This window comes from Sciurus carolinensis, chromosome 13, assembly GCF_902686445.1.
Source record: "Sciurus carolinensis chromosome 13, mSciCar1.2, whole genome shotgun sequence".
Lineage (NCBI taxonomy): Eukaryota > Metazoa > Chordata > Mammalia > Rodentia > Sciuridae > Sciurus > Sciurus carolinensis.
The window spans coordinates 86,519,692-86,531,827 of NC_062225.1; the positions used below are offsets into that span (position 1 = coordinate 86,519,692).

The following is a 12,136-nucleotide window of genomic DNA, read 5'->3' on the forward strand; positions in this document are numbered from 1 at the left end:
AAGGGAATGTTTTTTGAGGAAATAAGGCTGAAATGTTTTCCTATTTGATGAAAACTCAATCAACTCAAGTCAAGAACATGAAGACTACACAAAGACATCTTAATCAAATTGCTTAAAACCAGAGATAAATTTAAGTTTCTTTAAAGCAGCAGCGGGCAGGGGAGGGAGGATTATCTAGAGAGAAACTCAGAAGTGAGGAGAAAGTAGATGGTTTGTTTAAACAAACATGTCAGAAGGCAAGGAAGCTACATCCTTGATGTACTAAGAAGCAAAATGAGAAGAAAATTCAAACTAGAGTTTTATCCTTCAAAGATGAGGCAAGGTCTGGGCTGGGGTGTAGCTCTGAGGCAGAGCACACACTCAGGGTACACAAGAACATGAATTCAGTCCCCAGCAAAGCAAAATAGGGACTTTTTCAGACACACAAAATGGGAAAGAATATGACAAGTTGAAGACACATCTGTAAAGCAAACTAAAAACTGTGAAGCATAAAAACTAAAAACTGTAAAAACTGTAAACTGTAAAGCGACCACTAAAATTCACAACAAGGAGTTAAAACAAGAGACAGAATAAAAGAAATTATGAAAAACAGACGGTACAAGATGCAAGATGGTAGATAAAAACCCAGCGATCAATAACCACATTACATGTAAATGAACTGAATATCTCAACTAAGTAGAGATTGCCAGACTGGATAAATAGGAAGATCCTACTATAAACTGACTATAAGAAAACAACTTCAAATACAAAGACACAGTGGGTTTAAAATTAAAGGACAAGATGTTATAATCCATGCTAACACTAATCAAAAGAAAGTCAGAGAAACTCAATTTTAGACAAAGTAGATTTTGAAGCAAAGAATATTCAGATCATTTCGTAGTCATGAGGGAGTCAATTCACCCAGAAACGTCAAAGCGTCACAAATGGTGAATAAATCCCATTCATCATTGGAGAAATTCAGATTAAAACTATACTGAGATACCACTCCATACCGACTAGAATGGCTAACACCAAATAAAAACATGGAGCACACACATGCTGGACAAGTGTGAAGCACTGGAATTCTCATACACACAGTTGTGGGAAATAAAAGGAATCACTCTGGAAAGCAATTTAGCAGTTTGTTAAAAAGTTACATGCTGCATGACTGTAATTCAAGTTACTCAGAGGCTGAGGCAGGAGGATCACAAGCTTAAGGCCAACCTGGGCAACTTATCAAGAACCTGTCTTAAAACATAAAAAGGTACTGGGGATGTAACTCAGTGGTTGAATACCCTTGGGTTCAATCCAAAAATAAATAAAAATTAAATTAAGCATAATAAAGAAAATAGTTAAACATATAACTACCACATAACCCAGCCGTTCTATCACTATTTACCCAAGAGAAATAAAAGCGTATGTCTAAACCAAACCTTGCACATGTTTCTAGAAGCTTCGTGTGGAATAGCCAAAACTGAGAAATAACGTAAATGCTTATTAGCCAGCACGTAAGCAAACTATATATAACCACACAACAGTACTGTACTCTGGAATACCAGCAAACAGGAACCACTGACCCACCAACAACACAGCTCCGGCTGAGGAGGAAAAGCCAGACCAACAGAGTACCTGCCATACAATTCCATTTACATAAAACTCTAGGAAACACACGCTCTGTGAGGAGGAGAGGGCAGGAGAGAGGAACTGCCCAGGGCAGGAGGGAACGTGGGTTCCTGTCTTAACTGTGGTGAGGGTTTCCCAATGTGTACAAAGGTCAAAACTCTCTGAGTGACTTAAGCAGGTGTGGGTCCCTGGATGTCACCTATTCCTCAGGGAGCTGTAGTTTGGAATAAGAAGACAAGCACGTGGGAGACAGGAATTGCTGCCCAGCTCTATACAGCAGCCCCCTGCCAGGCCCAGTTACATGGCCAGCCTGGCCCAGCCTTAGGCCCTGTGGTTGACCCTGACAAGGATGCTCCACAGAAAACATGCCAGGAGAAAATGGCTAAATGTCTAATATTTCACTTTGAAGTTACAGAGGTTGGTGTCAGGTCTGTAGTCCTTCCACAGTGAGTTTCTCAGCCTCATGCAGGTGTCTGTGACACGTGGCAAGCTAACGGGCTGTGACCTCTGTGTTTTCACTTTCGTCTCCTTCCATTTACCAATTCTGGGAGAGTTTTCCAGACAGATAATTCCTAGGCAGGACAGCTTGGCGTAGTGGAAAGAACCCCAGACCTGGCTATAGTCCGGATTGCCACAGATAGGCCAGGTGAACTTGGGCAGACCACTCTCCCTCTCTGGGCTTCTGTGATTGGGCTGAATGATTCCTAGGAGTTCCTATGAGTGCACACACCCCAACATTCCAGGGTTTACATTCTCTTCTCACTCCCTGAAACATAAATGTAATCTCTAAGCAACATTTCTAGGTTAGCAGAGGGGAAGAGAGAAGAGGGACAGAACCAGGACTCAGACCCAGCCACTGAAGCCCGAGCTGTCTGCATGCACCTGCTACTGAACCTGTGAGGAGCTCATAAGAAGCCACTGGGAGAGAAGGTTCACTCTACAGGTCAGGGAACAGAGGTTTGGGTAAATTAAATGATTTGCTCAAGGTTAAAACTAACGAAGGGCAGAGTGCATAGGTGTGGATACAGTGGTCAGAATCTGACTTTTTACTAGCATGAGACCTTGGTCAGTATGGCTTAGTGGTTATGTGGTTTTGGAGTCAAGTGACCAGGATCTGGGTCCAGTTTCACTAAAAACTGCTCACATGACCCTGGAAGTGACGTAACCTGCCTAGGTCTCAGATTCTTCATCTACAATATGGGGATAATAGTACCTGTACTGTCAGAAGGATTGTTTTAATAAACATGGGATTCTAAACACAAGGTCTACCACACGCTCCATCCTAGATTTAGACCTGCTGCAGAAGAAGCCAGGGAGTGGGCAGAGAGGCAGAGGCAGGCGAAGGCCAGTTCCAGCATGTGGTACAAGCTCTCCATGGGCTTCTTCACCTGGTGAGCTCATGAGAGCTCAGCGGCCAACCCGTGAGCCGGAGAACGGCCTCTCATCTCCATCAGCACCACAGAACTGCAGTTAGCAAAGAGATGATGCTTCTCAAAGGGTATTCTGGGGAACACTGATCCCAAGAGGTACTGGACTTCCCCAGCAAGGGCATGTGTGGGCACAGACAGCTCTGAGAACGTGCATGGAAAGAAATCCTATTGTTCACCATAATGTTTCTCCAGCACCCGTGGCCCTGGAACCCCTCCAGGCTTAAAAGCTGTAAGTATCCAGCTAAAGCAGTGGACCTCAGAACACAGCTGGAGAAGCATGTCTAACTCAGTCCCTATAAAGGGGACACGTGGACACAGTGAGAGGCAGATCCACTCAGGCTGATGGCCAGTGGCAGAGCCTCTGATTTTGTTCTATAACAGAGAGGCCAGAGAGCATGGCCCAGTTCACAAGGCGCAGGCTCTGTGGACGTCATCAGGAAGCCCAGACTGAACAAGGCCTAGTCTATGTGGACGTCATCAGACGGTGCAGGAGCACAGGCATGGGCTCTGTAGGCTCTGTCAGAGGACACAGAGGACACAGCCCAGCTCACGAGGCAGCCTCTGTCCTCACTTTCCTCATATGTAAAAAGGGGCCTTGTAAGACAGCGTTAAAGGGGCTCACTGTGCAGCCAGACTCACTCTGGGTTCTCCCTTGCTTCTGCCACTTGCTAGACCTTTGGTCCAAAAAAGTTATGGTGTCTGAGTCTCAGTTTCTTCATTTGTAAAATGGGGATCATAACAGCAGCTGGATGGGGTGGGGGGGACCAAATAAGATGAGGGGCTTTTACAAAAGAAGCACTCGCCAGATGATGCACGTTGAAATAAAGATGGAAGCCAGCTGCGAGGCCACCCTGGCTCCCTCCACACCTTCCGGTGCTTGGCCTCCCGCTGTCCCGCCCACCACTGATGTGCGCACACAGACCCACATTCCAGAATATTTCTGCCCATTCTTATCTCTAAAATTTCCTGGAGCAACAGCATGCCCAAGACATCTCTGACCCAAAGTGATTCAAACACAGAAGAAATAAACAGGGTCCCTCCAGCAGAGGGACCCAGTCACCAGGGAGGGACTCCCTTCCAGAACTCCCATGCACGCCTCCACAGGAAGCTGCTGAGTGCTTCGAGTAACTTCAAAGAGAGACACACACCTTTTTCCTAATGCTGTGACCATGGCTTCAAAGGAGCTGTCATATCTGAGCAAGGGAAGGCTGTGTCCTGAAAGGGTGGATTCGATAAACTCCGACAGCCCGAAGTACTTCTTATTTTCGTGGTACAAGTCCACTCCCTGAAACAGACAAGAGCGTGACTCACTCAAAGGCTGCACTCTCGGGGAAGGACAGGGATGCAGGCCAGGCCTGTGGACATCCAGGGCTGGCACCTTGAACCAGACTGTGCTCACTGCAGTCCCTGGGGGGCACCTTAGAAACCTCACCCTGCAGCCCTTCTTTGGGGGCACTGCACCCCATCCACTGAGTTTCCCATTCTTTTGGCCCCCTTGTATTCACCAGGGAGAAAAATCAAGCTGTGGGTTTTTTTTTTAAACATGCAACTTTCTTTGTTATAAATTTTTCCCACAATTTCAATTTGGTTTTAGGAACAGGTGAATCAACCCTCTTGCCATTAAAATCAGTAGGGAAAAAACCATATTTATCTAACCAATCTTACAATGACATAAAATTCCTCCCAAACCAACATCGGAGCTTCTCCACCCTTGGAGCAGAGCACAGCTGGGTGTGAAACGCGAAGGCGTGAGTTCTACCCTCACACAGCAGGGTGACTCAGGGCCAGGGTCTCAGGCCAGTGGTGAACCCCTGCCTCATTCTCCCTGTTGGTCCATCGGACACCTTCCTAGCACCTGGGCTTGCATGTGCTCAAAGGCAGAAGCCCTCAGGGTCCAAGGCAAGTGCCACGTCAACCGTGGCTGTCACCTCACTGGTTCGGAGCCCAGGTCTGCAGGTGGGTGAGCATTCGTGTCTTTAAGTGCCTCAGATGACTGAAGCACTCTGAAGAAGTTCAGAAGTCCCTTGTAAACAGCTAGAATCCAACCACCCAGAATTCTCAAACTACCAGAGCTGGTTTGGTCTTCCACTTTGATGAGAAAATGGCAGGTGATAAACAAAACCTACCAGGTTGGAGGGCGTGTGTTCAGTTTGAATAAGGAGATTTGGAGCCTGCTGAGCACGGCGGCACACACCTGTAATCCCAGCTACTTGGGAGGCTGAGGTAGGAGGATTGCAAGTTCAAAGTCAACCTCAGCAACTTAGGGAGGCCCTAAGCAACTCAGCGAGACACTGTCTCTAAATAAATATTAAAAAGGGCTGGGAGGAGGGGTGGGGGGGAAGGAAAAAAAATAACAGAATGAATCAAACTTTATCCTATGTAAATTTATGATTACACAAATGGTATGCCTTGACTCCATGTACAGAGAAACAACATGTATCCCATTTGTTTACAATAAAAGTCAAAAAAAAATATGATAAAAATACAATATTAAATATACAAAAATATGTGAAAAAAAAAAGGACTGGGGATGTGGCTCAGTGGTTAAGTTCCCCTGAGTTCAATCGCTGGCACACACACACACACACACACAAAAAGTGAAAGAGTTTTGGAGTCTGGCTGCATAAGGATGTGGAGATAGGAAAAGCAGGAACATCTCTAAGGCTGCAAGCTGCCCATAGAGGGGTTCTGCATGGACCCACACCCCACAGCCCCCGAGGCTGGATTTTCAACATCTCCACCCCAAGCCACAAAAGCAAGTGTTCGGAACACTGCTCAGAGCGCTTCAGGGATGAGGGGAGAAAGGGCCGCCCACCATGCTGCATTACTGAGGTGGGTGCAAAGTGGCGGACCTCAGGAAGGTATCCAAACAACACCAAGAAGGCTGTAAAACTAACCCTCAGGGGAATCAAAGATCCAAGGCGGGAGCCCACACCTCACTCCAACCACACAGGTCGACTTTTGCTAATTGCGACCGCTTCTCTCTCAAGCAGCCTTGGCCGGGCCGCGGCACTCACGTTGCTGTAGGAGACCGGCCAGTGGATCTCGTTGTAGGGGCTGATGAGGGTGTGCTGGGTCTGCAGCGCGTACGGGAAAGAGGTCACGTGAAGGGTCACGATGTTGGGGGCTTCCTTCACCTCCCTGCAGTTGAGTAACCGGTCCACCAGGCCTGCGGGTGGGTCACTTTGAGAATAGAGGTTATGAACAGCGCTACTGAGGGGAAAGGAGAGAAAACAGTAGAGAGCATGACTAAGGCTGTTGGCAATTTTCTAAGGATACAGCAATTAAATACATTCTTAACTAGAAAAAGACAAATGCTTGGACTTCAGACACCTGTCAGGGACTCCCTGACACTCCCTCCTTGTGCAAAGGTGGACTGGGGTGGGGACAGTAACTACAGAGGATTCTTACAAGACACCTCGCAACAGCGACTTGTACCCAGGAGTGCCCAGGGTCACACTTCCACCTTCGGCCCAATTTGACTGTGTACTATCTCCTTCAGGAGATGGCAGCAATGCCGGTGAGGACGGAAAGAGGCTCAGGGGTCAGAAGAGCCTCCCAAAGTATCCTCCAAAGAGGACAGACAATGGCAAGTGCCATGCCACACTTAGAAGAGAGCACTACTGGGACAGAAATGGGAAGTTTTGAGCCCAGGGGTCTGGAAGACAGGCCCAGCATGGCCTGGCTGTGAGAAATGGCCTCAGCATACTCCAGGGGAGAGAAAAAACTCAGTGCTTCACCTTTTGGGTGGCAGGAAGCTACTCTGAGAAATCTACCTCCAAAATAAAGATTCACAGAGAGCTTCTGCTATCATTTCAGAATGATCAAACTCAACGAACCCACAGCCAGATGACGGATTATGGACCTTGACCCACGTGATCCTCCAGGCCTAGCCAGCCTTGCTCTGTGACCTTCACCCACCTCAGCATAATATCCCCTGCATACCCCAAGGCCAGTGCCCCCGAAACAACACTTCCCAGTGAACAACCAGCAGATCCTGCAGCTTCTGGCTGACCTATCCAACATTCATCTGAGTTGACATTCATTTCAATTTGAATAAATTTCCCTCGAGGACAGACACCGGCCATGACCCATGGTCCATCACCAAGGGATGGAGCTGGGCTTCTGCTTGTTGCCATTGGGTCAGGGAGAAATGTGTCAGGCTGCAATTCAGGGGCCCTGACTGCAGGCCCGCTCTGCCTCTAACCCCAGACCCAGTCCCGGCTCTGGGCTGGTCTCTCCTTTCCAGCCCTCAGCTTCCATGATGGTGAACTTGAGAAGCTGTGCTGGATGATCCCTGAGATGATGCCCTAAGATTCTGGAAAGCACATGGCACCTGCCTACAAACACCCTCTGTCTTCTCTAAGACATTTTGCCTCGGCCCCAAGCGTCATCCATATTTCAAAGGCAGAACATGTCAACTGTCATAGACCATTTGCCCTGACCTCACAAGATCCCAGTGGGCATGATCATGGATCAGCACAAAGAGCGTATGTGGGTTCTGGAAGGAGTTTTGCAGAAAGGCCTTAAATTTTGTCTGCGCCTCTGCATCTAGCTTCAGAACGTACTGCTCCACCCGCTGCTTGGTCATGGGTTCCTTTTCCAGGCCAAGTTCCAGTAAAACACCTGCAACACAGTGAGCACATCAGCAAATGCACACATTGCAGGCTTCATTCACTGCAGCCAACTGATGACCATCACCTACACAGCAGGCCCTGGGTGAAGCCCCAGGCCGCAGGGATGCGTACTGCAGAGATGCCTGGGCAGAGGGCTGACCCGTAGCTGCTCTGCATGGGAGCAGGGAAGAGGCTCTGCTGTGTGTGTGGCAGTCACCTGGGGCACAGCAAAGCAGGTTCCATGAAACCAGGTGAGACAAAAGGGGAGGCAGAAGTGTCACACCCAGAAGTCACCTCTCATCTGAATGCATAGATGCTACACTGTGTGATCCTAACAAGTGACTGCATGGTGTTGAGACACCAGGGAAAACATGTTAAGTCATTGGCTGGGACACAGAGGAGGTTCAAGTCTTGGCTCTACCTTGAACAGATTCTAAAATCTTAGGCAAGTCACATCTCTGAGCATCAGTTTCATGATCTACAAAATCAGGGCAAAAATATTTGCTCATCTTCTCAACAGCAAGGGACACTCTTAACACCCAAATTGGGAGTTTAGGGGGATACGAGCTCCTCCATGCAGGCCCCACAACTTGTCCCTGAAAGGCCCCGTACCTGAATGCCAGACATGGAACAGGGTCTGCTGGTAGGTCACTTCTGATGGTGGAATGCAAATTAGAAAGTCCACCTTCTCGAAGGAGCCCAGGTCCAGGTTCTGGGTGCTGGAGTCGGCGATGGAGCACACGTGGGAGAGGAGCTTCTGGGCCACTGCCAGCTGGAAGGGCCGGACGCCTGGCGGCTCCAGGTGGCAACCTGCAGCCAGAGCCCCAGGCGCCAGGTGAGCCCAGAGCAGGTGGCTGCTGCCAGCCCTCAGCTAGGGAGACAAGGAGTGAGCCCCATCCTGGGGAGGCCCACCCAAGGCCAGAAGGGAAATCACATCTGCCCAGTGCCACTCTGTGCGCCAGGGAATCACCAACGCATCCCTCTTCCTTGATAATGCAAGCATCAGCCAGGAGCCCGGAAACAAAGAAGAAGTGACAACTCTGCCCGGAGGAGGGACGAGGGCAGCACCCAGGGGAGGGGACAATGCAAATGGACTGTGGAAGAAGTCTGCGAGTCCCCCAGGAAGGAAGGGACTATCACAGCTCCTGAGAGCTCAATGTAGCTGAAAAGTCTCAACTACACAATGACAGGGAGGAAATCGGCACAGAGCAAGGTGCAGTCGCAGGAGCAGCACACAGGTGGCTGTGGCAGGAAGAAAGGAGGGCATCATCTTTAAACTCCGGAGTTAAAATCCAGCATCAGGTTCCCTGTGAATCTAAGGAGACGCTGCGCTGTCCATAAGCACCCGATGTCACCTCCTCGAAGCTTCTGGAGCCCTTTGAGTGCAGCTTAAAAATGAAGCTCCAACGAGCAGCTTCCTGCATCACACACTATACATGCCTGTGCTCCCCATCACCCACTGTCACCTGAGTCCCTCCATCACGCACTGTGTCACCTGAGCCCCTCCATCACTCACTGTGTCACCTGAGTCCTCGATCACTCACTGTGTCACCTGTGCCCCTCCATCACTGTGTCACCTGTGTCCCTCCATCGCCCACTGTGTCACCTGAGCCCTTCCATCACCCACTGTGTCACCTGTGTCCTCGATCACTCACTGTGTCACCTGAGTCCCTCCATTACTGTGTCACCTGAGTCCCTCCATCACCCACTATGACACCTGAGCCCCTCCATCGCCCACTGTGTCACCTGAGTCCCTCCATTACTGTGTCACCTGAGTCCCTCCATCACCCACTGTGTCAACTGTGTCCCTCCATCACCCACTGTGTCACCTGAGTCCCTCCATTACTGTGTCACCTGAGTCCCTCCATCACCCACTGTGTCACCTGTGTCCCTCCATCACCCATTGTGTCACCTGAGTCCTCGATCACTCACTGTGTCACCTGAGCCCCTCCATCACCCACTGTGTCACCTGTGTCCCTCCATCACTCACTGTCACCTGTGTCCCTCCATCACCCACTGTGTCACCTGTGTCCTCGATCACTCACTGTGTCACCTGAGCCCCTCCATCACCCACTGTGTCACCTGTGTCCCTCCATCACCCACTGTGTCACCTGAGCCCCTCCATCACCCACTGTGTCACCCGAGTCCCTCCATCACCCACTGTGTCACCTGTGTCCCTCCATCACTCACTGTGTCACCTGTGTCCCTCCATCACCCACTGTGTCACCTGTGTCCCTCCATCACCCACTGTGTCACCTGTGTCCCTCCATCACTCACTGTGTCACCTGAGCCCCTCCATCGCTCACTGTGTCACCTGTGCCCCTCCATCACTCACCGTGTCACCTGTGTCCCTCCATCACTCACCATGTCACCTGTGCCCCTCCATCACTCACCGTGTCACCTGTGTCCCTCCATCACTGTGTCACCTGTGTCCCTCCATCACTCACTGTGTCACCTGTGTCCCTCCATCACTCACTGTGTCACCTGTGCCCCTCCATCACTCACTGTGTCACCTGTGTCCCTCCATCACTGTGTCACCTGTGTCCCTCCATCACTCACTGTGTCACCTGTGTCCCTCCATCACTGTGTCACCTGGGCCCCTCCATCACTGTGTCACCTGGGTCCCTCCTTCACTCACTGTGTCACCTGTGTCCCTCCATCACTCACTGTGTCACCTGTGTCCCTCCACCACTCACTGTGTCACCTGTCCCCCTCCACCACTCACTGTGTCACCTGTCCCCCTCCATCACTCACCATGTTACCTGTCCCCCTCCATCACTCACCGTGTCACCTGTCCCCCTCCTTCACTCACTGTGTCACCTGGACCCCTCCATCACTCACTGTGTCACCTGTGCTCCCTCCATTGCTGTGTCACCTGGGCCCCTCAATCACTCGCTGTGTCACCTGGACCCCTTCATCAATTAATGTGTCACCTGGGTCCCTCCATCACTGTCACCTGTGCTCCTTCCATCACTGTGTCACCTGGGCCCCTCCCTCCATCACTCACTTGTGCACACAGGTGTCCTGCTGCTGTCCAGGGCTGCTGCTTGAGTGACAGAGGCGGCAGTACGTGCAGAAGAAACATGGCCTTGATTTTCCTGATGAAATTTGTCCAGCAAAATGTCAATGTCACCCTCTGCCCAAAACAGAAAACAAACAGAAATGGTTTCAGTGAAATTCAGCAAGCATCTCTGGACCTGCTGCTGTATGTCTGGTGTCTTCCTGGGGCCCAGGTAATGGGATATGGGCGTGGCCATCCCAACGAGGAGTCCACAGCCCCGCAAGGATGCAGGTGTCGTACCATGACGGGGCAGCTGCTCAGGCAGAGTAAGAATGGAGCTCGAAAGGACAGAGAGGAAGGTCCCCAGCCCTTCCTGAAGGAGGGAGGGACTTAAGGCTCACTAGGGGGACAGTGGAACCAGGCTGGGGGTGGAGGGCGGCTGCTAGCAGTACAGAACTCATGGGAAGAGCTCTCCAGGGAGAGGGAGGTGGGGTGGCTGGAGAGGGGGTGCCGCACTAAGGCAGGAAGCACTTTCCCAGTCCCCTGGAGAACTCCACAGCCCCAGCAGGAAGAGATAGCCAGACAGAAACCATAGCCCACACTCACAAAGCAAGGAACGTCAGCACTAGCGCCCAGTTCGGGGACCGCTGCACCCACACTTAGGCCAAGGCAGCCAGGGACTCCAGGGAGCCCTCTCGTGCCCACCCTGCACTCACTCCTGGCCTCGCAAGCCTACCTGGACAGAGGGTGCTAAAAAAGGCCCCCAAGGAGTCCACCTTCCCTGTCACCAGCTCGTAATGAACTTCTCGCTGGTACTCTGCTGGGCTGAGGAGACTCTCAGAAAGGATTCGGGCTTGGTATTTTCCTGGAAAACAAACCACAGCTTCTACTGGGCCCTCCACTTGGAACCTCTGATGACAGGGTCCTGCTTTGGCATCTCTCCCTCACCCCACGTCCACTACTATACCTGGCAAAGAGCAGGTGCTCCTGTTGGTAAAGGAATCAATGGCTTACGCCATCCTGTCCCAGGGTGATGGGATAACAGGAGGGACCTACAAGGCTGAGGTCTGGATGTGACCATCGCCTTATCCAGGTGCATCACCTTGAATTGGCCACCTACCCTTCTAGACCCACAGACCTCATCTGCACCAGGTGGCTGACAGCAACCTTGGCCTCACAGCTTCCTGCCAGGTGGCACAAGACAAGGGTGGCAGACACACAGAGACTCCAGGCTCATTACTGACTGCACTGCTAGAATTCAGGTGAAGAATTAGTGAAAAAACGAATTTAGGATCAAGGATATTAAAGGTAACTGAGACACTGCGTAGGAACAAGGTGCATTTTTTAGGCACAAAGAGATACAAAAAACTCTTGTTGAAAATACTCAACCTCTGGGGACCTAGGAACCAACCCAAAAAACTCTGCATTTGGTGCCAACTTCCCCACCCAGAACCTTCACTCCAGGAGAACACTTGGATCCCCGGTCC

The 12,136-nt window shown here is 50.6% G+C and overlaps 1 protein-coding gene across 1 annotated transcript in view; it reads right to left on the bottom strand.

Annotated features, from left to right (window-relative positions):
• Greb1 (growth regulating estrogen receptor binding 1) overlaps positions 1–12,136 on the bottom strand; it is a 129,640-nt gene that overhangs the window by 26,996 nt on the left and 90,508 nt on the right. The window contains 6 exon segments of the mRNA XM_047522798.1: positions 4,181–4,317; positions 6,050–6,245; positions 7,478–7,658; positions 8,261–8,458; positions 10,656–10,784; positions 11,386–11,514. Coding sequence (XP_047378754.1) covers positions 4,181–4,317; positions 6,050–6,245; positions 7,478–7,658; positions 8,261–8,458; positions 10,656–10,784; positions 11,386–11,514 — 970 coding nt within the window.